Below are 24,945 nucleotides of genomic sequence, written 5' to 3'. Positions count from 1 at the left end.
GTATGGAGTTTTAAAAACCTAGTCGTCTGTCTGCTTTATTTCTGTTTACCTCGCAGTTTTTCGTAACATTAAAAGTGTAAAAAACTAAATAAGAAATGTTTTCTCATTGACAACTCAACCTGGCAAGTCTCCTCCCGTTGCTAGCTCCACTAACCTAAATGAAACTAACCAAGCAAATAAACATGTTAGAGAGGAGCACCCAGCTATAGCTGCAGGAAAGCAACAGTGCTGATGAAAACTTAACTGGTAAATTGTTTCATCATTATTTGAGATTACGCTTAGATGCTGGTCTTTTGTTTGTGGGTCCATGTGTTGTAGACCGCTGTGTCTGCTTGGTTATCGTACTGTATGAACGGCAGGCCATTGCTGTCACACTGTTTACAAAGTTTGTTGTTGTGCGTGGGTTGATAATGTGGGTCTTATTGTATTGTCTGTGTGGCTGGATGAGCGTCCAACTTCACTGAATGTTAAACTGTAGTTGCCTTCTGTCTTTGGTTTCCCGTCCGGATAATGAAGTCTGCTTTACTTGTTTAATCGGTGGACTATGCGCACAGACATGTCAGCACTTGTTCTGCTTAAATATCAGCAGGTCACTCACTGATAAGTCCCTGTCACTGTTATAGCACCCTTTGTAATCTGCAGCAGAATTTCTCTTCGTCCCGCCCCGTCTTTTATCTCCATACATCCGATACTAAACCATAAATGCTATACTATATTACTATGTAGGCTACAACATAATCTATATAGCCTATAGACAGTTTAAGGGCCCACTATTGGTCCCCGCCCCCTCTGCAATGACCCATAGGCTCCGCGCCTGGTCACAGAGGAGCCCTGCAGCTCCCAGTCAAATCGTCTTGACTGTGCGTTGAGTAGCTGAGACCTGTCTTATCTTCACCTCATAATGCGCAGGCGTGATCCTATCTAAAAAAAAAGAAGAAAGAAGCTTTTAGACGTCGTGTGCGCTGCTCTCCTTGAAACGGACTCGTACATTTTGAGAGATTTATTTTGAACGCGCAAGAAAAAAAAAAAAGAAGAGAAATGAAGGAGGGTCTGGACGGTGATTTCTCGAAACAGCATATTTCAACCTGTGGATAGTGTCGGTGTGTGTGTGTGTGTGTGTGTGTGTGTGCGTGTGTGTGTGCGTGCGTGTGTGTGTGTGTGTTTGTGAAGCGCGTCTGTGGTCACCAGTTACAGGCGATCCGGGACGCTCTGCCTCCAGCCTGCTGTGCTGCTCGTGCGCTTCTTTTCCCCCATCGTTTGCTCCGGGATCCGGTGTGTTTCGTTTGACCCCAAGCTGTGAGCGGGTATTCAGTTTATGAATGGCACTGACATGGAGGAAGTACCGTTTCAGAAAGTCAAAACCAGGCGGAAGAGAAGTCACTGCCCAAAGGCTGTCCCTCTGACCACCATCGTGTGCGAGGACGAGTTCGACTGCAAGGAGCTCGAGTCTCTCTTCCAGAACTACAACCTGAAGCTGGAGCAGACATCCACTTTAAAAGCCCTGGCCGTGCTCATCGTCATGTCCTCCACACTGGCCGTGGTGGAGTTGCTGTCCGTCCCCAGCCTCACCATCTCTAAGGGGTCCCATCCGGTGCACTGTGTGATCTTCGTGTCTCTCTTCATCGTAACTAACGTCAAGTACCTGCAGGTGACTCAGCTCCAGCAGATTGTCAACCTGACGCTGCTCTTCGGCTTCACCTTTTCCTTCCTATGCTGCCCTTTCTCCCTGGGCGCGATGGGGGTGGACCCGCCAACGTCCCCGGAGCAGGGCATGTGGCAGCTCATCCTGGTCACCTTCGTCGCCTATGCGCTCCTACCTGTGCGGACTCTGCTGGCGGTGGTGCTGGGAATAATGGTGTCCATCTCGCATCTGATTGTGACCGCCACCTCTGTCACGATGAAGACACAGAAACTATGGAGAACGGTGCGTATGTGTTTTATATATATATAAATATAATTTTTTTTACCCCACAATCAATAGGGTTTTAATTATCACTATTTAACTTAATCTATACATAGGCTATATACAGTACATTAAGTAAATACATTGGCCGATGGCGAGAAACAAATTATAAAAACTCCGGTTCAGCACCAAGGACAGCTCCCTGTGGTTAGACTTGATGGGATTTACTCAGGCTTTGATCAAATTTGACACAAGTGTTATTCTGCCAAGGACTGTTTTTGTTATTTTTGTGATATAAATGAAGCTATGTAATGGAAAACACAACTATAAAAGAAGAATTTAAATGAGCTGTTTGATTTGAACATAGAGGCATGTGGTGGACAAACTCAAAGTGAGTCATTTCTGCATGAACACTTTTTCTCAACCAAGTTAAACACTTAGAACAGCACAGATATTATTAGTGTGACAGATCTACCTCATAGTAGCCAATAAGTGAGCAAAGTAATGATGTATTATTTTATATCTATATACATGTGCGATTGCGTACCTGTAGCCCCCTTAAAAAGAAAACAAAGATGGACAAATGAATGAGCGTAGCAGTCTGCATGCCCATGTTTGTTTCCCTGTGGATGTGATTCAGTCCCCAAAGGAGCTGGCTGGGAATGAAGAAGCAGTGACATCCTGCTAACACGAGAAGTAGGGCATACAGAGGGGCACTCTCACACACACACTCACACACACACACACACACACACACACACACACACACACACACACACACACACACACACACCCTTCACTATATGCTTCTGTTATGAAAAAAAAAGAAAGAAAGAGGGCAGAGTCATGCATGCCATTCCTTGAGCTAAAATAGAAATTGGTACAGTGCTCTCTGTACATTTATATCTCTGTACCTTTTACTGTCACAGTGAAACACACACACACACACATACACACACACACACACACACACACTCACACACGCACACACACTCACACATTCATATTTTTGACTGTCATCAGGTGTGAGGAGGAAAGATATGTCACATCAGTCAAACCCTCCTGGGGTAATGGAACATTTCTGTCTCTGCCTCGGTGCAGCACATGACGTGAAGATTGTGCATTTTCTTGGAAATTGAGATGTGATCAGTTCATCATGGCCCTCGGTCGATGACAGCGGTATTTGCAGAGGAGATTGTTTTCCCTGTATGTAGGCTATGTGATACCTGCATAGCCATGTGAAGGACAGTGTTAGCTGTACTACCAGAGATAGCTAATCCATTAAGCTTAGAGATGAGCCGTGTGGCATGACCCTGTGCAGCCGAGGCTTGCACTAACCACCCACCTAGGTCCCAGGCACTCAGCCTGCGGAGCTGTTGGCTGTCATGGCTCAGTCTACTTTCTATACCTTTTTCCTGAGGCAAGGGCGTTGGAGTATACAACTTGATAAATAAGTTATTTGTATTTGCCAGCTTATTAAAAAAATAATTCACGTTGTCCTATAGTTTAAAGGCAGAACATGTTTTACATGGCATCTGTAAATAATATATATTAGGTCCAATAAATGTTTTTGGAAGAGTCAAATTTGAAAAAGTAGAAGTGCCAAGGGGCTGGGCAATAACATTTTCCATCTCAGACTGAAATAAAGCTATGAATTTGAATGTATTAGCAGTGCACTGTTTTAATCTCAGAGAGCAGTAGGTGGATGTGTTTGGAAACCTGAGGTTGCAATCAGCATCTTTTTAAAATTAGACTTACATCTCTTGGTTAAAAAGCTTGACTAAAATATGCATCTATCTGCATAACAATAGACATAAATATTAAATAACATGCTGATAATATGACAACTTTCTAATACTCAGACGTTAGTATAAGCTCTGTGCTTTGAGGCAACATTTCATGGAAGATATGAATAAAAATGAACATACCGTATTTTAAAAGCACATTTTATCATTTTATTAGAAATTATTTGGGGCCAGATTAAAGTTGATAAAGTAACTTGTTTGGCCTCTAATTGAATGTACTTATATGGAACATCCATATTTATGCCAAACTGAATTGATCCAAAATGAGTTGAGAGTAATAACATGTGATTCTTGTGGTAACACTTCACAATCTTGCATGTTTAGATGAACAAATAACACTTTTCAATCAATCAGTCACATCACATAACTATTACAGTCTGGGCTTTTTATGCTGCCCATTAACATTTTATTGAAGACTATTAACGTAAATGAAAAGCTTGTATTGTGATTGAACAATACAGCGTTTCAGGTATGCATTTAACACCTTTTGAAACATTTTTTATTATACATAATGAAAGTGAATCAAAGTATTTCTGACTGAAAAACTATATGGAGCTGTTAGAGTGAATTCATTGCAATATGGTCAATCTTTTGCATCTTAAGGCAAGAAAGCAGAGAACTGAGTGTTTTTACCCCCACACCACTCCGATGTCCACTTTTAATAACTGAAGGCTGTAAAGTAACTTGAGCATCAACTGAACGTGTTGGAACTTGCCAGCTCTGATGCTGAGCACAAAGACAGACGGCTGCTGCCAGGAAAAAAGTATTTTCAAGGCGATCCATTATTCATACACTGGGAAACATTCCTGTCTGTGGCAATAGATGTTTGTTAAATGTGAGAAGTGGTGTGCATACCATATGAAGCTTTGACAGTGTATTTATCGTTCTCATGAATGAACTGAAATTACTATTTATTTCTAGAGTTAAAGGGACATTTGTTATGGCTTCTCTTGAGGTCAAATGTGCTCGATAGTCAACTCCGCTTGTGACACTCGTGATGAGTGACCCAGGATGAGAGGAAAATAAATTCCTTTATTCTGAAGAATAAATAATTACTGCACAAGATGACAGCCTGCTAGTGTTCAGCTTAGAGGTGAACACAGGACCTTGTTTGGTTTGTGTAAAAAAAGTCACAGCCAGACGACTTCAGTGAAGTAGAAAAAAAAAAACACTTTTCTCTTTGTGTCCTGCACAAGGTTAAAACAGTCAAGCTGCCGTGCATCTGCTGTGATGGATGATCTGGAGCACAGATCGTCAGATATTTTTGTCACAAAAAAACAATATATTAGGATCCACCACCTACTCATCCATCTGTCATACAGGAGAGTGTTTGTTGTTGATTTAGTCTGAATTGGCATTGTGAAACCTGTGATAAGGATAATAATACAACTGTGTCTGTACAGTGTATACTCTGAATGTAACAGTATAAAGTTATGTTTGTAATTGTTCTTAAATTCAATACAACTTAATTAAACCCAGTAAGAAATAAACAGATACACGTACAAAACAATCAAACTTAAGGCACACATAACGGAGTGAGAAACTAAACTGTACATATTAAAAGCTTTTTAAAAAGTGTTGTTTTTATATGTCATATATATCAAACTAATGATATATACACATAAAATACACAAAAAATGTAACAGTAAATTAAAAAAAAAAAGGCAATTCAGATCTATAACATTTTTGAAGGTACCTACAAGAAATGTAGAAAACCAACTTAACGCTACTTTAACTTCACTATGGAGTAAGTAAACAAAAGTTTGACCCTTAGCATTAGGGGTCAATGTTCTGTATGCAATGTCCATGCATGTGTACATACAGTATATCAGTGTAAACATAAACCCAAGAGCATACTGTGCACCAATAAGGACATACAAAATAAAAAAACATGGAATATCCAATCCAAATGTATTTATAAAGCACATTTAAAACATCAAATGTTTACAAAAGTGCTGTACAATCAAACAATACCAATATAACATCAACATGACTCTGTGATTACAAGGTAACACAAATTATTTATTTTATTTATTTATTAAACTTTCTCGTTTCTTTCTATTTGCAGTTGGTTGCGAACACAGTGCTTTTCACCAGTGTCAACCTGTCAGGCCTGTTTGTGCGCATCCTTACAGAACGAGCCCAGAGGAAGGCCTTCCTGCAGGCGCGCAACTGCATCGAAGAGAGACTGCGCATGGAGGACGAGAACGAGAAACAGGTACACATGGCACCTGTGCTTAGACCATTTGAAAATGAGATGTGTGTCCCTTTTTTATTCTCTTCTCCACTGCCCCCCCCCCCTCCCCCCCACCCCCCTCCCGCCCCCTTTTGCAGTGAGTCATTTCAACACATTATTCATTTCTGTTATATTTGTTGCCTTTTTTGTCTCACACATTTATTATCCCCACTAACACTTTGTCCTGTGATAGCTTTATGTTTCTGATTGTATTCATGTGAATTTAAACTTCTTTTATCCCTCTCCCTCAACACACACACACATACACACATACAAACACCCAGGAGCGCCTGCTAATGAGTCTGTTGCCCAGGAACGTAGCTATGGAGATGAAAGAGGATTTCCTGAAGCCCCCAGAAAGGATCTTTCACAAAATCTACATCCAGCGCCATGACAATGTCAGGTAGGATCCTCAAATGCATACAACACAAAACAACTGAAGGCTCCAGTGATATTTAAACCTCTCTTAACTGTGAAAAGACTTAACCAATACCACCTCAGGACTTGCATTTGGAGACACTATTTTCCTCATGGAAATATCCTGCTTAGTGGCATAAACACTATCTCACTACATTGCTGTGTTAAAGAAGAACATCAGTTCACTAAACGTCTTCTTTGGAACACTTAGGGCTACACAATCTTCATATCTTAATGCAATTAAATGGTTTTTAAACAATACTGAGTTCTTCAGAGGAAGTTCTGTTTCAGTTATTATCCTCCCTCTCTTCTTCCGATCATCCTCTCTCCTCCTTCCGAGCAATTTTTGACTCAACCCTTCTTCCAGCAAACAAACCAGGGTTTAATCCGTTTTTGTCCACTGTTTGTGGATACAGCAGCCCTTCAGTGTTTGAACATAATAATGGCTTGCTGTTGTTTATTTGATTTGGGCTGCTATAATATATTCTGCATGAAAGTATTCGGCTCATTTAACCAGAAGAACAGTAACAATACCACTGCTGCAACCACAGTATGAGTTAAAGTCAGGCATTCTGAAAGTTATATCCAATTATTCAAAGGTTAAATTAGTTATTGTGCTGCAGAATCACCTGCATGTATTATTAATACTTCACTAGTATTACACATATGAAAGCTGATTTTTACACCTAAGCCAGTCCAGAGGAAGCTCATTTTATATAACTAGTTAGTTAACTCTATAGGAGTGAAGCTGTAATATAAGTGGATAATTTAAATACACAGGTAAATTAAAAGTACGACTGAATTGTTCTTATTTACAATAATTGGGTAAATGCACTTATTTACAAAACGTGAATATGGGTCATGAACTTTGTCCCCTGTTACTGGGATTGACCTTTATCACTTTGTCTGCAAACAGTGTGCTTAAAGCATGGCGATCAGTTCCTCCTTTCATAATTAGCTTTAGTGACTGCGTTATTTCCTTCATCACGCTCCTCACCATTTCAGTCCTCACTTTCCATATCTTCTCTTCATTCCTTTCTTGTCCTCTGAGTTTTCCAAGCAGCAGGGAGGCTTGAGGAGCAGAGTTTGCTCAGCCCCAGGATTAAGTTGCTGCAGGGGATTAAATGCAATCGAGACTAAATTCTTGTTGCATAATCGTGTGTGTGTGTGTGTGTGTGTGTGTGTGTGTGTGCGTGTGCGTGTGCGCCCGCTGTGGTTAAATATGGAAACATCTCAGTGGAGCTGTGCTGATTGCTTTTGTGCCTTAAACTGCTTCAGATAGCGCCACCCTTTGAGAGTGATCTACAATGGGTGCAGACCGGTGCAGACATGATTTAAGTGATTTGGGTGGAGGGTAATTAAAAAGTAAACAGTGCACAGCACAAACAACTGTGAGTTTTCTTCATTATTTTCTGAGTCTGTGGGCAGTCTTTGATCTAATTAAATTCCAGCCAGGGGGATAATGTAATGATTACAACAACAACAAAATCAAAAATGACTCCTAAACTTACAAAGATATGATAGTTTAAACCTTATATTAGAAAAATGTATTCCCTTATTATTTTAAATTGTAATTGTTTTTAGGAATTTAAAGTAGCCAATGGGGAGATTCCACTGGCAGTGGTCTGATTTATGAAACTGGATAGGATCATGTCTTGGAAACAAGAAACGTTTTTAAATGATTGTCCCTTAAAGAGTTAAATGACAGAAAAGCAAGGTATTCTTTTAGGCTGGGCTTCTTGTGATTGACAGGTGGGATGGCTGTGGCTCAGTTGGTAAAGTCATCGTCTCTCAACAGGAAGGTCAAGGGTTCAATCCACAGCTAATGCAGCAACATGTCCAATGTGTCCTTGAGCAAGACACTTAACCCCGGCAGCGTATGAATGGGATTAGTTACTTCTGATGGTCTCAGTATTGTTGGCTACTTTATTGCATCGCTTTAACGGCTGCTGTATTCTTTACACATCAGTTATAGGTTTGAGTCCTGGCCACCTTTGATGCATGTCTTCCCCTCTTTCTCTTCCCCACATATCCCGTCTACCTTCAGCTGTCCTATCAATAAATGCAAAAATGTTAAAAAATACAATAAGAAAATGACCAGCAAATTAACTTTTATTAATTTACCCTCAACAGTTATTGTAAACATGATTTCATTGAGAAGAAATCAGAAAACTTCATCTTCGTCAATCTGTTTATAGGTTGACCTACTTTGCCATCGATATTATGAGAAGTTTAGGCTTCTGTAATATGCTGCAAGCACCTTTCACAATCCTTGGTGCTACCCCACTTTATTGACCCAGTGTCAGCACACACACCGCCCACATACTGAGGCTCCAGAGGGGCCCATCCAGAGTTAACCCTTGAGTTGGCACGTGGCTCATTTGTCTTCCAATGTGTAATTAAATAAAAATCACATCTGCCAAAATAGCTCCAGTAATACCTTCCACAGAGAGAAACAGGATCTGAGCATAAATGAGGGAATAACTTTTCATGAATATGTGCCTTTGGAGAAGAAATAATGGATGAGGCTGAGGGGGAGGAAGACAATATTAGATATTAGGCAGGTTTGAGTTACCAGGGGAAATATTCTGTTTGTATTACATTGCTTATTCTTTAGAAGTGTAGAGCTGCAGAGGATGAGTTGGGGATAAGGTTATGACCTTGAGCAGTGAATCTAGTTCAGTACAGTGTAACAGCTGGAGCCCGAGTCACTTCCAGCTGTTGCCAGGAAGCTGCAGAGTTTGTTTTGACTGATTTGCTGGAAGTCATTCAATGTCTCTTACAGACGTTTCCAGTCTGGGATTTCTGGGCTTCCCAGAGCTCCAACTCCTTATGACATGATGCCTTCTACATGGACTTAATCATTTTTATAAAAAAAACAGTAATAACTATATCAAACATCTACAGTATGTCAACTACAGTGACTGTAAATTTCAAAATTATAGATTTTTCACACATACAATGAAAAAGAACGATATGAAAACACATCTTAAAAGTAACACTATGTGGCGGACTTCTGCACCACATGTTTGGGTTGTTCACTGCTAGCTCAGCATCAGACAGTCATATTTTTCTTTTTTGATTTATTGCACCTGTCCCAAAGGTTACTTATGAGCAAGTAACCTTCTGTTTTTCAACATATAATCCCAGATTAGATACTTAATATTACCATTTTATGATCTGAATAAATAGTCCCATGGACATCAAGCATCCTTTGACCCAAATGTGCCCAAGCAGAGCAAAGCTGTTCACCTAAGCTGATGCCACAATACATACAAATAGAATATACAATATTTCAAATAATAATGTTACACGATGTAAAATAGATATCTTTATCTGAGTTATTCAAGGAATGAGAAAAGTAGTTCAATTTTACTGCATTTCTTTCAATGAAAGCCATTCTTTTAGTGGTTCAATGCTGTGATTCCTGACCAGGCACAGGCCTCATGCTCCATGCTTGCTTCAACTTGAAAGTCAAGGCTATGCATGTGGTCTGCATGAGGTAAACACTGACCAAAAATAACTGAGTGTTTTGAGGTTCAGGTGAGGTCATGAGACGGCAGAGTGCTTGCACTCAGTGGGACAGTCTCTGCAGCACATAACGACTGTTTTTTTTCACTTCATTCACATTCACATGCCTCAGTCTTACATTCTCTCAGGGAAGTTTCTGCATAAATCCTCATGAAAAAATCTCCAAAAATTAACCAAACCGAAAGGTAGCATTATTGCAGTATTTTACATTTTACCGGAGTCTGACAGCATGTGCAGCATCTTTCTAAACCGTGTGTGGAATATCATTACATCAAACAGTGAGAGATCACATGTAAGCCACTACACCTAGAGATGGAAGAGTAACTGTGCTGTTTCACAAAAACAGAACTCTGTAATAATCAGCAGTGTTTTCACAAGCTAAACAGTTGTCTTGTGAGCAGATGAAATTAGGAAGGCTTAAGTGTTGACTGAGAAACGGTTGTGTCGACTGTGTGGAAGGAGAGCTAAAGTACATAAGCTGTGGCTTGATGAGTAGATAGCAGACAGGTATGGAGATGTGCCAGGTTTCAGATCAGGTAGCCACGCCCACAAGACGCACAGACACAGCCACACAGACAGTCAAGAGAGGAGGAGAAAACAAAGCCCTGACAGTTGGTTACTTCTATTTTTGTTCTACTAATCTCCCTGTTGAACTCCTATACACATTTCAAGATGGCTTTTAAATGAATGCTGCAGATGAGACATTGAAATTCATTTTACAATTTGTTTGTCTGAGCTAACAGTTTGGCCCTTTAATAGGAGCTACAAAAGGCTAGAGACTGTAAAAGGAATATGTAGAGGAGTTTATTTTTCATGACAACTCATTTACAGTTTACAAAACTGATGATCTGAATCATGAATAAAACAGAATTTTTGCTTTGGTTGCTGGTCTACACTCATGTCATTTTACTTTGGAATTTTACTTTGTCTACTTATATGAAATACATTATTTCATCATTACATTTTAATTCAATCTTGATTAAACTTCAAATTGTTCTCCAGAACAGTAGTTGAATATTTGTCAGCTGCCGATGAATGCCATTTACAACATCCACAAAAATCAAATTCATTGCCCCCCATTAAGTCAACATCTGACTTTTAGCAGCTTCCCCTGCCACTTAACGACTTGATATTGGGAAAAGTCTTGCCCACGTGAGAGCCGCAGACATTCTTGTTGTACAGGACAGGTAGAGTTTGATGACTAATCCTCTTCTCAACCTCCATCCTCAACATTATCCAGGGCACAACCTTCTCGGGAAAAGAACCTGTTCTGAAAGAACCAGAACCGAGAATATGCAAATTGATAACAAATTGTGGATGATGCAAAGCTCTTCACTTTTGCAAGCACCTTGAACTCACATGCAATCTTTCATTCATTTTCTGACTTTTCTTCAGCTGTTAATAAGATGCAGCCTCATATTTAAATTGAGAGACTAACCTATTATTTTCTATTGCTTGGTCATATTTTAATGTTACGTTTTAACAGACAGAATTCAGCAGGTTTTCACATATTGTGAATGGTCACATGTCCAAGGCTATAATGTCAAAACAACTGTTCTCCTCAGGGCTGTGTCCTTATCCCCCTGCTTTTTGTTACGTACACAGAAAGCTGTAGAACTTCAGAAGACAGCAGCTATCTGGTTAAGTGCTCTGATGATTACTGCTCTGCTGTTGCTTCTTAAAGGGATACTTCACCCGTTGAAACATGAATCTGTACTGACATTGGGTCATATGTAGTAGAAATGTGAAATACATTTTTAAGTTGGTGCCTTCTTGGCCGAGAAAAGTCAGAAAGTGTCTTTTTGACTCATGTGGATGAAAGACACCAAATCCCAGAATGCACAGCACCACAGGCCACTCCCACTAAGGTCAGGTTTACAGACACATTTACTTCAACACATCAGGCCATTTCCTCAACTGATCCAGTCTTGTGTCAAGGTGGCCCCGGTGGCCCCAGCGGCCGCAGCAGCCAAAACACAATACCAGCCTGTCGGCAGCAGCCGTCCCACCACTATATTTATATATTTTTTCCATTATCAGCTTTTACCATAGAGCCTGTTAGCATAGCTTCCAAGCAATATGGCGGACGTTAAGTTTCAATTCTGGGAGTGAGTTCCCACCCACTGATATGTGATTGGTCTGTAGCTTCAGTGGTCGAAAATATGAGAAAATTGCGTTGTAGTTTCACCCTGCTAACCGCAACAGCTTCCAGTGACGCAAAATGGCTATTTTTGCGTCATCGGAAGCTCCTTTTCAGACTTAAGCCTGGCTCACACTGCAGTATAATCGGGCCGATTTGAGCTCTGATTCTTCCTTCCCGACACTCTCAGGGTCGCTCCCAACTCAAGGCTGCTCGGACCTGATTATCTGCTCAGATTATCTTGTAGTGGTGAAAGGATCTGGCAGAAGTTGTGTGTGAGTTCAATATAATCACGAGAGACAAGGGAGGAATGTAGTCATGGTGACCAGTAGCAGGACGCAACCCAGCGTTTTTTTTTTTTTTTCGTTTTTTTCGGTACAGATCATCAGTGCAGCACTTTACTGAAACTTGTATCCATATATCTACTAATGTATCTACTTTCCTCTATCCTACAACAGCTTTCACTTCCTTCTCTTTCACCAACCGCCATCCGTTGGAGTTTTCAAATGAAACTTTATTAACAATTGTTAACACTCCGTCCCGATTTCACTCGTTCACTCAGCTCTCCGGCCGTGTTCGACAATCGGGGTGGTACAGTGTGAGCAAGGTTTGGTCGGGCGTCGTAAACGATTCAGTCGTACAGTGTGAGCTGACATGCCACCCCGAAAATGACCATTCAAAAATACTACCAGGTTTCTAATGATACAAAGCTCAATGCGAATGGGTGAAGTATCCCTTTAAACTCCCTGTGGAAGGAACGTGTGGTCCAGAAAGCCAAAGTGATAATAAATCATCCTGGACACAGTCTTTTCTTAAATTCCCTCTGGACAGCGCTATCTAGCTCCTCCTCCGAGTAGAAACAGATACTTTAACTCTGTTAAATGCTCAACAGCCGTAACTGATTTATGGTCAGTTGCTGTACACTTGGTAACCTGTAAGGCCTTTCATTTATTTATCCATTTGTTAAAGTTCACGTATTATGCAAAATACACATAACCATGTTTTTCTTACACTAATACGTGTCCCTAGTCCGTCTACAAACCCCCCAATTATGAGAAAAGTCCACCCTCTTTGACTTTTACCATCTCCACTCCAAAATGTGTGCTCAAACAGGCCGTTTGGAGATTTTCCCTCTGTGACATCATGAAGGGCAGTTACCCCTCCCACAGGTGGGTGACACTCCCACAGTTAGGTATTTGTACATCCTCTGAGTCCTTCTTCTCACAGTAAACAATAGGGAATGGTGCAAAGGCAAGCTACCCAGGCCCTTCTAGAGGGGTCTGGTGGAACACAGCTCACTCGCATCTACAGACACAGTAAAAGCCTGTTCTGAGCAGGGCTGAAATAGAGGGGGTATAAAGGCATGATAAAATACAGGATCAGAGTGGATTTTTGGAAAGAAACTTCAGACATGTGTTTTGGGGAGTTCTGAGTCTTATTTAAACGTATTGAAAAGGAGGATAATATGTGACCTTTTGTGGAGTTGTATGTTTTTTGGATCTGGCTTCTTATTTGGCAGCCTGTTCGTCTGCTGATCTGTTGTTACTGGCATGTTAATGCAATTGTCGAATGCTGTTGTGGCTGTGTTTGTTTCCCTGATATTGTCTTGATTTCTTTTAATAAGCTGTGAAAATGAATTGCCCTTCTAGGATAAATAAAGTCATCTGAAACTTAAATCTGAGTTGTCCCTCAGCTGGAAAAGGAGCACATTAAAACACCAGTCAACAACAAAAGGGCGATGAACATTCTTTAAAAGGATAAAACCATTTGGGGAACATATTTGTGGAAACTGTCAAAGATACATGGGGGCATTTACCATGGAAGTGTTAAACACATGAGGGCTGGTATTCCTTCTAAGTCTAAGAAAGGTGATGCAAGAGCTTGCAAGCTAGGCTAACTTAGCTAGGGACTAGAAAAATGTGAAGTCTGATGATAACTGAGCTTTCAGATTCATTTGTTTTCCCCCCTGTTTAGACAGATTCCCATTTGCTCTAATTAAAGCCAAAACTTGAAACCTAGAAGCTTGTTTGCTAACGCTAGCCAGCTGATGTTTGGAAAGTAGAGGCCTGTCTTGTTCATGCAAAATGCAGAAATGACTTTACGTAATTGCTAATCAATTTTTCTGATTCATAAACACCAACGGGTGCATTGTCAATTAAAATAAGCATATCTAATTTATGGTAATTATTACTCTTACCACATCAGTACTCAAGTCAATCAAACACCAAGGACATGTATGATGCTTTCTCCATTTTTTATTTTAAGTCTAAAGGCCTTTGAATCTTATACAAACTTTCAATAGGGAAAGCAAGTTCACCTGGAGATGGTAACAGCACCTTGAGGGCTGCATTAACCTCGAACAGTTCCTGACTGGCTCCGAACAGGACATGTCTCCACCTTCATCCCCATGAGGATGCTCCTGCTGCTATTTTGAGTTTCTTTGCTTGACTGAGCTGTCAGTCAGTTAAGAGTACAGGCTCTCCTTCTCTGTCTGTTTTTAGTTTATCTGCTGCTGTAGGTCATTAATGTGTACTGTGATTAGTTAGCTAGAAACACATAATCTAAGCAGAGTGTTAAAGATTCACTTTAGCTCAAGTTTCTTCCCTAATGTCTCTTTTTTTCCTTCTTACAGTATGCACCCAGCATCACAATGCATTACCTTTCAGAGTTCATTCATGCCTTCGTTCATGTCTGCCTCAGTCATCCACACCCACAATCATCTAATAATCCAATCATGCCAGCGAGTGTTAGCTGGTGGAGGAGAGAACGCCAGCCTTCCGTAGCCATTTTTCTAAATTTGTCAATTTTGACCCTGACAGGCATCCCACATTATTACATGATGTCAAACTGGCTTGAAGTGAAACATTATTTGATTAATTACATGCATTGACTCAAACGCTTCTTTTTCACTGTGTTACAGCATCCTGTTTGCAGATATAGTGGGTTTCACCTGCCTGGCCTCGCAGTGCACAGCACAGGAACTGGTTAAACTGCTGAATGAGCTGTTTGGAAAGTTTGATGAGCTTGCCACGGTGAGTCTGTTTCCCTTTCCCCCCCAAACACATATCCCTCAATTACTGTCACTGTCACTGTTGGCATAAAAAGCTGCTCCTTTTCTCTCTGTGCACTCTTTGTCCAAACTTATGTGTTTGTTTGTGTGTGTGTCTAAGCGTGTACTGCCTTAGCTACAGTGTGCCGGCACATGCCACCATAGTTCCAGCTTAGAATGATGATGACGTCACATTGAATACTTGAAGCCCATATGATGCTTAATATGATTATCCCGTGCTTCATTTGAGGAACAGTTGAGAGACCTCTTTAATCTAGGCCAGATTTACCCAGAGCTAAACCTTTCCCTCACTCTGACTGTTTGAATTGACTTGCATGACGGGAGCGCCGAGTTGTCCCAATCTCTCTTGGTTTGCATGTGGAAAAGATTTCAGCTCTCCCATCTGTCAATATTTCAGTCTTTGTGAGTTCAGTGCTGAAAATCCACTCAACTTTTGCTGTGAATTTGTTGTTAATCTAGTTGCTTGTGACACTATCAGAAATGTACAAAACCATCTAATCCAAATAGATGCCTTGATATTTGTTTTACTCTTAGCTTTTTACTTTGCTTTTTACTTTCTGTGAGATCACTACTTCTCCAACGCTGTGATTTCTGCTGACACATGCAGTATTTTTTTTTTGGTGAAAGGGTTGAGCACTTGCAGATCACCCTGCCACAGCCTTATCTACATGTAATCTGGCCTCTGTTACTTACACCAGGCCCATGCCCTTGTCAAATCCATTAATCCAAAGGATTACAACTAACCCTTTTTTTGCTTTCATAGAAGGTATTACTTGGCCAACACAGCTTCTATTTTTAACTTGTTTGTTTACAGGCACCAAATTAGAACTGACTTAAAAGAGAGGGCCTCTTATTTGACCCATAATTGTCAATTATGCCAATTTCATAAGCTTCTCAGTAAATCTTCAATCATCTGCGTTACCTTCCCTTTTTCTATTCTCTATTTTAGCTGCGGTCTGCTTTGTCTGGTACATAAAGTTGAATTCTACCCTTAAATGTTGAAGCTGAAACCATAGACTGTATAACTTTTGGACAAAGCCATTTTGAAGTCATCCATTAGTCAGTCTTTTAAAGCCTCAGATTGATCATTTAGGCCATTTGAGCCAGAAGTTACCACATTAGGAAGAGCAGCTGCAGCACAAAATAAACTTTGCAGCAAATATTATTTGGTCAATATTTGTTTGAAATGAAAAAAATCCCCAAATGGCACCAACAACAAAAACAAGGCCCAGATGGTGACATCAGTGACTGAATCAGTTGAGATAACACCAAACACATGGCAAGCCATCTCGTTATCCATCACTCAAATCAAGTGCACCCCTGATTATGCATGACTATGAGCCTTTTTTAATATATTTTGGGTAACATAAAAATTCAACCCCCGTACTGCTGTTAGGAATGAAAAAATAGCCAGAGTCACCGAAAGTGTCCTTTGTACCTGTAAAGACGTTCATTCCTTCTGCCAAGTTTAGCATTTTGATGTGGGGCCTTATGGAGATGGAATTACTTTTGTGGCTAGCCTCAAGCGGCCACTCGGGGTATTGCGGGTTTGGGCAAATCTTCATTTTCCTTAGTTTGCTACTTAACAGGATGCCATGCATTACAGTACTCACTCAACCCATCCCCCCCCCCCCCCCCCACACACACACACACACACATACACTCAAACATTCTCATTAACAAGTCAAGTCTTGTCAACAAGTGGATGCATTTTTACAATTCATTAAGCCTTAGATTGTACACTCTCATTTCCATCTGTGAAAGCAGTTTGGTAATTGCAAAAACTATCTTAAGGCATATTGGTTACTCTCTGTTGTGATTTGAGTTGCATCCTTTTGCTTGTTGTTGAATAAATTGGTCTGATCTCCTCTTGGCTGCTTGTTGGGAATCTTGTGTTTCACTCAAAGGCTTTCCCTCGCTACGAAAGTTGTCATCAAATGTTCTCCTCTTGCCCTGCCCTGACCAGTAGCCGCACTCACTCTGATCCACTTTGGCAGGAAGTGGCAGTGCAAGTGACTCATTGCTGTGGTCATTGTGGGCATGCAGACTCTTCTTGTTCCATACGAAGAGCGGGCGATGCCACATGGCCACTGGGCATCATCCCATGATACGTTTCCAGCACCATCCCCACACCACCTGTCCACGCTCTGGACTTGTCAAGTGGCATGGGAAGTGGGCCAGGAACGCAGTGTTCTCCTCAAGTGCTATTGGTTTAGTTAGTAGACCCAGGATCCTCTCTCCTCTCCTCTCCTCTCCTCTCCTCTCATCTCCTCTCCTCATCTTTTTCAGAAAGCTTCAACTCAACCAGTTGGCTATCTAGCTAATGCAAGCTAAAATACTTACCAGTTTTGAATCTCTCATATAAGATGATCTTAAACCAGAGATACAAACTGAAAGAGAGGATACAAATGTATTGTCTGTTTACACAGAAATGTGTCTAGTATAACAAACTCACCTGTCCTCACATCACGATCACATCACATGTAAAAGACAAAAGCAACACAAGATACAGTAAATAGGAGTCCATTAGTAAGTGAATCATGCTATTTGACCGAGTGTGAGTATGTGAGGCTGGGCCTCTAAACCTAGTGGTTTTGTCTTGCACCCCATGTACAGAGGCTATAGTCCTCATTGCAGTGTCTGTGGGTTCAAATCCAAACCCGGCCCTTTGCTGTATGTCTAAAAAAATCTAAAACAGTCTTACAGTTATTGTTTTCATTTTTTGGTATACATTGATAAAAACATGAACAGACTTGTAAACTAAATGCCCCCCTCTATGTTTGCCCACCTTAAAAAAAGTGTTTTTCTAGAGCAATTCTGCTTTACCTCTTTGAAAACATGAGATGATATCAGGGAGGACAGCTAAGCTCCAGTTTGAAAATCATTCCACATAATGGGTGCAGCATACTGAAGGAGGTCTTACTCAATTCTGTCCTAAACCATAGTAAATGGTAAATGGACTTGAGTTTATATAGCGCTGTTCTAGTCTTCTGACTACTCAAAGCTACTTTTACACCGCAGGTCACATCCACCCATTCACACACTGAGAGGTGGCAGAGGTTTCCATGTAAAGGGACCAGTGAAGTAACTAATCCCATTCATACACATTCATACGCCACCGCCAAAGGAGTAGGAGCAAATTGGGGTTAAGTGTCTTGCCCAAGAACACATCGGACATGTTGCTGCAGGAGCTTGGGATTGAACCCCCGACCTTCCTGTTGGTGAGACGACCTACTGAGCCAAAGAGCAAAGGTCAATGGTATCTTTATTGTCCCCACAGGGAAATTTGTTTGCAGCTGAAAACATACACTACATAAACAACACTAAGAAATAATCCAACTAACATTAGGTGCATGAATACATAAAACATGAAAGCCCAGCAGTCACCCCAACCGTAATATATTTAGTTGAGGGGAATATGTGTCTCTCTTTGACAGCACTCTGTCATCTTGCAAATAAGTATGCAACACCCAGAGGAAAAAAATACAAATATGAAATAGCCAATGTAATATTAACCTGACAAGCTAACAATAAGAAATGGGTGGAATATAGCCAAACTTCTAAGGTCAGGATTGAATTTAAAATGTGTTTGCGGCTGTAAGAGACTAAAGCAGGCTGGATCTTTAAGAGCCCTCCTGATGGAGTTTAATCAAGTATGTGCTTGCGCCCTTGTTTCCAGATATTGATATGAAGGGAATAGAAAGAAGAGCTATGGGCTGCATCTCTTTATCCAGCACCAACAGCATCACATTTACATAAGTAGATTTAAAGAAACATTGTCTTTCTTCAGGCCTTAGACTGTACCAGATTGAGTCAGGGGTCCAGCTTGAAAATTGAAGTTAACAGGAAACCCACTCACACTGATCAGTATTTGCTGTTTGATTCCCACCACCCACATGAACACAAGCTGGGAGTAATTATAACTCTTCACCAGCAGGCTGAGAATCTGAAGACTCCCGCTGAGAGTGAAGACAAGGGCCGCAAACAACTCAGAAAATCTTTGAAACATTATCACTTCACAAAGTTGTGCTGAAAGAGTGTAAATAGTATGTCAGATTGACACAGGAAGCAGATCCAGTAATTATTCTGTAAATGTCATTGAATATAAGTGGGATTTTCTTTTTATCTTAAAGGGAACAAGACGCATTCAAGATATTTCAGTGTTTGTACGTTATAGAAGAGGGAGATTTGTCTCAAAGATTGATAAGATATGCAAAATTAACAGACCAACTGGTCGTCCTTAGGCCCCCACTCTTGATAAACACTTCCTCCTGCTGGCACAGTATCCAACAGTCTGTCCAGTGCCAGAAACAACAGTTTCTTCTTGGAGAAGGACTCTGTGATTAATTTATTCTTGTTTTGATGCTTCAGTATATAACATTAATAGATCTGGACTGGAATTGCTTTTGTGTCTGTCCACGTTAATGTGTATGTGCTTGTCGCTGTTTCCATGGCAGAGTTTCACAAAGCTTTTCATTCTTGTCTCTCTTTTCTCTCCTCTCTCGACACCTCCCTGCATCACAGCTCTAAGACTCCTCCGCCTAGTGTTTCGCAGCTTTTTCTTTTTTTTTTTTTGATTGACATGCAGCAGCCTACTTCCCTACGCTGTGTCTTTTATGCCCTGTGGTTCTCTACACTCGCTTCCTCTCTCATGTTTCCATTTTTAGGGTGGCGCAATCATGTTTCTATCTGCTGCCTCTCACTTCCTCAAAAAAGTCAGAGTTCCCCTTTTCATTCATATCATGACTGTGAAAAAGCTTGAAGAGTAGCCTGCATTATATCCCTCTTTTCTTTTTTACACACACTTCAAGAAAAAAACGAGGACGCATTCTTATTTTTGAGTTTTCATCATTTGTTCCCAGTTGAAACTTCCTATACTAGTCCTTTTTAACTGGAATAACTTAGAAGCATCTGTTTGTTATAAACCTGAGTTTTTATATTTTTACTGTCATTACATTACAGTCGTATTGTTTTCTCTTTGTGAAGAAAGTCCTTCTTTGAAAAGATTCCCAAAACAGGAAAGTTTGTACTAACTGAAGTGTAATTCTTTAATAAGTTATAACCTCTAAAAAACTTGTTTCATCTACTCTGTCAAGGTTATAATTTGTACGTTGCCAGGTTCATGCAATAAAAAAAATATCTCAGCCAAGAAAAAACAAACAAATGCAAGCTGTTAAGACGCTAATAAAATGTTATTTTTAAATGAAGCGCAAGGAGTGTTCACTGCCCACACTGTGGCAGCTGCCTGCTGGAAGCTAAATTCTGGGCGTAAACACGACTCAAATATAACACTGTTTGGGTTTGTTCCATGAACAGGTGCAGGGATCACTGTCGAGTCACTGTTGCGATCCCTCAGATGCATGTGAGCTGAAAAACTGTGGACTGAAGTAAAACCCAAACCGAACATGCCAGCTTGAGGTCTAGAAGCAGGAGAAAGAGAGTAAACTATTGTTTCCTAGAAAAAAAAAAAAAAGACCAACGTGTTGATGGCTGCCAAAAGACACAACTTGCACAACCTGTCTTAACAAGATAAGATAGGAAAAAATATCTTTATTGTCACTGGACAAGTACAACGGCAGAAAACCAGTAGATGCCTAATAGAAGTAGCTAAATATAGAAAAAACAAGGATGGTCAATAATGAAGCAGCGGATCAGCTGGATTTCTTGACCCCCTAGTCTTCGGTCACATCATTAAGAATGATTATGTATCACCAGTGTTTTTATTATTTATTTGGCTTGTTTGATTTGTTCGACCCTCTCTGACAAGTTAATGACCATACAGCCAAAAAAAAAAGATTTGTCAGGTTTGTGCTCTGCTTGGTGGTCAATAAATCGAAACCAGAAAAGTTAGCGCCACATCTCAAAAACATTTCTCTGAGTCCATCAGAGAAAAACCTCAGTAACATTTACTAATTGGAATCTTTTCAAACTGCTTAAAACATGATTATTGAATCTGATGGTTTGACATAGACCGCACCTTTCCTGAGTAACGCCTGATGTTTAATCTTTTTTGACTTTGCTCCACTTCACTCTAAAAAATCAGACAAAAGCAAAAAACATCGGCATGGCTACAGATCAGTGTCAGCTCAAAACTACATTAAAATGGATACAATATGTTGATCAATAGCTGTTGGTTAATTCCCTTTCTCTGATACCATGAATACATTAAGGAACTATTATACCCTTTGAATTGAATGCTTAGTTTATTTTTTTCTCTTTAATAATGATCATAATGTTTTCACCTTTTTACATGTAGCTCAATCTTTCAGTTATCAAAGGCATATTGGTGACATTACAATTCCATCTCTCAGTTAGAGGCTTAAAACCATAGACTCTAAATATTTCTTAAAACAGAGAAAGGTTTTAAACTGTTTTACTGTACATGTTTTTTTTTTTTTTTTACTGTTATTACAAGGCTCACAATCCCAAGTGTTTTTGAGCTTTTGTTTAACTATTGTGACACAGAAAAAACTGAAAAGACATTTTACAGAGAGTTGTGGAATAAGTTGCATAAACAGATTTAGCATGATAGAATAAAATATGTATTTATTTGCTCATTCAGAACCGATTCTAAGTGCAGAATAAGTGTGAGTTCAGTGCAACCTTTTGGTTTGACACAGTCATGGTTGGTGCAGGATTGCGATATTGGCTGTCACAGTTGTAATGTTTTTTTTATTCACCACTGAATGTTACTATTTCTGATAAAGACCACTCCCATCTTTGTATAGTAAGCTATCTGTAAACACTGAACATTCATTATTATTATTATTATTATTATCTATAATGTGATTTTATCTGCATTGCTCAAGCCCACCAAGGTTGTGGTGGGAGGAGGAAGTGTTGATACATTATTCATTCGCTGCATTATATAAATTGTTGTAAATGAAATAAAATCAATGAATGAGCTGTTGACTAAAGGGCAAAAAAATACCCAGGCAGTGAAGCGGGGGGAAAGTTGGAAAACTTCTGTCGCACTTATAAAGATTTTTTACCAGTGTGTCCTGGTAATGAATCATTGTGGGCCTTTATTGATGAAATGTTGACATTTAATAAATCAACAAACCATATTTTCCACCTAATAGTATGCAATGGCCTTATAGAAGCATACAGCGTCACTGTCTATTTACATACAATTCAACATTAGAAAAGGATTAAAAAAAAAAAAAACATAGTCATGTGTCCCTTAATACCCCCCACCCCCTTTAGTCCCATCAATAACGATGACACATCACTTATCTTTGTCTTTGTTTGAAAGGCAGCTCATGGTGTGTGCCAGCTCTCTCCTTTTGGGACTTATAGGAAATGAACCGCCGCTTCTCTCAGCTGCCTCATCATTTCCTTCATAATTATTTTCTGAATGTTTCCCCTGCCTGCATTTGAGTCTTTTTTGTCTTCCCCTTTATGTCTCTACATATTAAAGTATTTGCACATGTGCAACTCTACAGGTGTACTTCTATACTTTATGTAAGGTTCCTGGTATATGTAAGAATACACCTTACCTGATGTGGTTTATGATTTATTTTTTATTTTAAACACTGAGAGCATAAAATATATGGTTCTGAATCTGTTCCAACTAAACTCCTATTGCTTTTCATTCCTTTGTTATAAAAATACGAGAAGGTGTCACTGTATCCATCTTTTGTCTATGCTGATGACCACCCATATTTCCCACAATGCTTCAGTCACATGACGACTGTAATCCAGCTTGTGACTTAATCAGCTCCTAAACCCTCAGAGTGCAGATTAGCAAAGGAAAAGTACAGAGTAGGAGACTCTGTAAGCACTGGGGCTTTCCCTGCTTCCTATCTTCCATCATGGCTCTCTACAGCTCCATCTGTTACTGCTCACATGACCTCAGTTAACCTGAAGACACCTCAGCAAGTCTTTCAAGAATGAAACTTTTTATAGGAGAAAAAAAAACAACTTAGACCTGGAGAGATATACAGCAAGATATGGAATACCTGATTGCATGGTTGCTTGACTTCGTGTGTAGATTGCTAATACCAGAGAGAGAGACATATTTATCTATAGATATTACAATTTTTGCTAAATTAATAGTGTTAACAGAAGGATGAAGGAACAGGTCTACATTCCCTCCCACCCACTACACTAATGAAAGGCGTCTGATCCAACCTTCACAACAGGGCCCCAAGTCTCTAGCTACACTCTTCTCCTCTGTCGCCACCCGGTGGTGTAACGAACTTCCAAACTCCATTCGATCTGCAGAGTCCCTTTTTCACCTTTAAGAAAAAGCTAAAGACCCAGCTCTTTCAAGAACACCTACGCACTTAATGATAGTATTGATAACAATAGATATGATGATGATGATGATGACAAATGTCTTGGTTGATAATGACGATCTTAGGATAGTTTTGATGCTGATTAGAACTCTCAAGAACAGCTGTCAATGTTGTGCTTTGCCTCTGTAAATTGACTGTCAGCACCTGTGTGTCCAATCAGACTTAAAGCTGTTTGTTTGCACTTACTGACGTTGTTTCCTCTTTTTCTAGATCCTTGCTTGTGTTGTTCTTACTCTCTGATGTACATCGCTTTGGGTAAAAGCGTCTGCTAAGTGAATTGTAGAATTGTACTTTATATTTTAGTATATATATTATCAATTAACTATTAACAAATTGTCATGCATTTAAGTACCATCTTGGATCTTTATGTCATTATGTAAGAGGTAATGTATAGTGAGCGGGTTGTTATCACTTCCTCCATGATAACAACCCGCTCACTGTACATTATCCCACTTATTACATAGCTGCTTATTAAGGAACGTTACTATTTGAAACACAATATGGATAGAGAAATGGTTTTATTGATTTAAAAATGATTTACTTCTTCTGCTAAACAAATATTGTTTGCAATCTATAGTTAGATCTGTTTCCACAGCAACAGTTAAACTGTAGCCTTCATCAAATGAGTTAAACTAGCTGTTATCACTCACATGAAACTAAACATTTCCACTGTTGGTGAAATGAGACACAGTCAGAATATTTCACTGAGATTTGGGTAACAATGACAAAAAAAAAGCCAATATGCTACTATGCTTATAACAAACCAGTTAAGTGTTAATAACTCGTTTGTTATCCTGAAGTTAATATGAAACAAGTATCTGTAATCTCTGTGTATATATTGGCCCTGCACAGAGAGCATGTCCCTAATTACGTTTATTATTATGTCTCCAATTATTCAAAATTATTTTCTTCAGTGTTTAGAACAATATTTTGACAGGAACTGTTTACCTAACAGAGCTGCATAAAACTCGTCATCACAGCTCATCCTGTATGGCCTCATTTCACTGCTATTGTATGTGTTTTTTTCTTTTATACTTCTGTGATTAAGAATATATTCCCCATGAGCAACACATGTGCCTCCATGTCACTGAACACCGAAATCTTGACCGCAGCGTGTTTAACCAAACCACAGAAACTTTTGCTGCCATGATGAATTCAAGCCGTTTTTTTCTTCTGAAACCCGAATGGTGTCCATGTTAAAAATAGAACATCATCTTGTCTCGTGCCCATCACCGTGCCTAATTATGACTCTTTGTGTGTTGCACGTGCATAGCCAGTGATCCCATTTCCTCCATGGAAACAATAAAGGGTTATGAGAAGGCGTCAACAGTAAGCCGGTCTCTCTGGTAAAATGAATGTCTGGTGCTCATATCCTCTAATAATGTGTTATATTTGTAAGCAGCCTTTTCATGCCTCTGCTTATTGTCCCCAAAGAGAGAGAGAGAGAGAGAGAGAGATAGAGATAGTGACTCACCTTATTCCCTAAAGTGAAACTGATCCTGTGATGTAGCGCTGCATTGTGAGAACCATTTCAGTGCTGGTG

The 24,945-nt window shown here is 39.9% G+C and overlaps 1 protein-coding gene across 2 annotated transcripts in view; it reads left to right on the top strand.

The window, feature by feature from the left end:
- The first annotated feature begins 839 nt into the window (after positions 1-839).
- Positions 840-24,945, top strand: part of LOC109985061 (adenylate cyclase type 1-like) — a 42,620-nt gene continuing 18,514 nt past the window's right edge. Inside the window, exons 1-4 of one of the 2 annotated variants that reach the window (XM_065954098.1) lie at positions 840-1,924; positions 5,777-5,926; positions 6,229-6,347; positions 14,953-15,064. In XM_065954098.1, coding sequence (XP_065810170.1) covers positions 1,316-1,924; positions 5,777-5,926; positions 6,229-6,347; positions 14,953-15,064 — 990 coding nt within the window. In that variant the 5' untranslated portion in view covers positions 840-1,315. The remainder of the gene's footprint in view (positions 1,925-5,776; positions 5,927-6,228; positions 6,348-14,952; positions 15,065-24,945) is intronic. The other variant, XM_020635291.3, reaches the window with a different exon arrangement.

The sequence above is a fragment of the Labrus bergylta genome, chromosome 4 (assembly GCF_963930695.1).
Source record: "Labrus bergylta chromosome 4, fLabBer1.1, whole genome shotgun sequence".
NCBI lineage: Eukaryota > Metazoa > Chordata > Actinopteri > Labriformes > Labridae > Labrus > Labrus bergylta.
This window is presented reverse-complemented; position numbering and strand designations above follow the sequence as displayed.